This window comes from Lipotes vexillifer, unplaced genomic scaffold (assembly GCF_000442215.2).
Source record: "Lipotes vexillifer unplaced genomic scaffold, Lipotes_vexillifer_v1.1 scaffold575, whole genome shotgun sequence".
Classification (NCBI taxonomy): Eukaryota; Metazoa; Chordata; class Mammalia; order Artiodactyla; family Lipotidae; genus Lipotes; species Lipotes vexillifer.
In genome coordinates, this window is record NW_006780198.1 from 799650 (window position 1) to 801521 (window position 1872).

Sequence of the window (1872 nt, forward strand, 5' to 3'; positions counted from 1 at the left end):
GTAGATCTTTCCTTAACTGAACACCTGTGACTTTCACAGTGGCTCTCCAGACCCTTTCCAGAGGTGGCGTAGAATATTCGAAGCAAAAGGACATTTTATTTCTACAGGAAGAAAATGGATTAACGTACATAGTAATAACTGTGTCCATCAAGAGTAATTTGTAACCAGAAAATGAAGACAAATGTCCCAGAAGCCTGCATTTTATCGACACTGCCACTTTCCCAAAAAAAAAAGAACCTCACAAACAAGTCACTGGATCTGCTTTCAGTGAATCAGGAGTTCCCACATTTGTATTCCTCAATCTTTGAGAAAAGTACCAGATGAAACTGACCCACCCCTTTTGGTGTAACACAGTAACTAACTGAACTCACATCTCCACGCCCTCATCCACCTGTTCAATGACAAACAGTAGTCAGTTCCCTTGAAGGAGACTTACACATTTTGGTATTTCAACCAAAAGAATTGAAATTTTCAAGCAGAAAAAAAGTTTAATTACAAGTAAGTGAGTGGCAGCCCAAGTGAAGCCCTTTTACTATGATTTCCAATTTTCTGTTCAATCCACACTGCAGAGATACAAGGAAAGCCACCATTTTGTTTCCTAAATTTTATTTAAGAATTCATACAAAATGCTCCAGAAAACTGAGTTTCAATCCTCATCTTCCTCCTCCTCTTCATCTTGGTTAATCTGGAAGTAACGTAACTCGTAACTCTCTTTGCTGTTGGCAACTACGCGTAACCAATCGCGGAGATTATTCTTCTTTAAATATTTTTTGGTGAGATACTTCAAATACCTGCAGAGAAAGAACACTTCAGAACTGCACCAGATACAAGGCCTTCTTACCTTCTGAAACAGCGTAACTTTTATGAAACCCCTGCATTCAAAATCGTAACAATTCAAGGTGTTTTCCCATGGTTCAAAAATGGCAAGGATAGGCAAATATCATAGCCAGCCAATGCTCTAATGAGAATAAACATCAATCACATTTCATCTAACTGGACATAAAAATGAGAACAGATCAAGATGGGACTGCTGTCCATGAAGCAATAGGCCTCATCTATAAAATGGTTTTTGGCGGCCACTAGGGAAAGGGACCGAGGTAGTAATTTGGCAATTAAGCACCACACAACCTCAGGACCTTTCACTGAGAAACCGCTGGATTTCCAGCGAGCTCCAAGTACTTGACCTCACTGACTGAAACCTGTCACTGAGGTTTTGCTGGGTTACTGGGACCGGGGCTGAGGGCCGTGTCTCACACACACACACACACACACGCGCGCGCGCGCGCTCACTCCTGCTGCGTGACGCTCATCTCCCAATGCCCCCCGCCCCGGCAACCGCCCTGACTGAGACTCTGCAGTGAGAGCACTTGGCCTCTCTAGTCCATCCACCCAGGGGCTGCCTCGGCCTGAGCGAGCTCAGCAGCCAACCCTGCACAGCGCTGTCAGCAAACTCTGTTCACCTAAAGGCAACGATGCCTCTTGTGCTCAAAAGAAAGCCTGCAATCCTGTTTCATCTCTCAGCTGTCTGCTTACGAGGCCCTGAGGTTTATCTATTCTGGCATCTTCCCAAAGCCATAAAGAGGAATAGAACGCCCAGCAAACCCACCACTGGGCAAATTAACCTTTCCAGACCTCAGATTTGCCCTCTGTAAAACAGGACTCATGATACTTAGCATCTCTTCAGACTGGTACAAGGACTAAATGAGATGCACAGGCAAACTGTGGCACTTTAGCCAGGACCCAAATATTAACAAACCAACAAGCTCAACACCTCCAAGAAATGAACACTGTTCAACTGTCTTACTTACGCCAACAAAGTAATCTTCACAAAGATGTGAAGATCTCAGTTCAATTCTACCCACTTTTCCCTAC

At 44.1% G+C, this 1872-nt stretch overlaps 1 protein-coding gene across 1 annotated transcript in view; it reads right to left on the bottom strand.

The window, feature by feature from the left end:
• Nucleotides 1-484: 484 nt before the first annotated feature.
• Nucleotides 485-1872, bottom strand: part of RPL22 (ribosomal protein L22) — a 7097-nt gene continuing 5709 nt past the window's right edge. The window contains exon 4 of the mRNA XM_007453282.1: nt 485-791. Within this exon, the coding sequence (XP_007453344.1) occupies nt 647-791 (145 nt within the window). The 3' untranslated portion in view covers nt 485-646. The remainder of the gene's footprint in view (nt 792-1872) is intronic.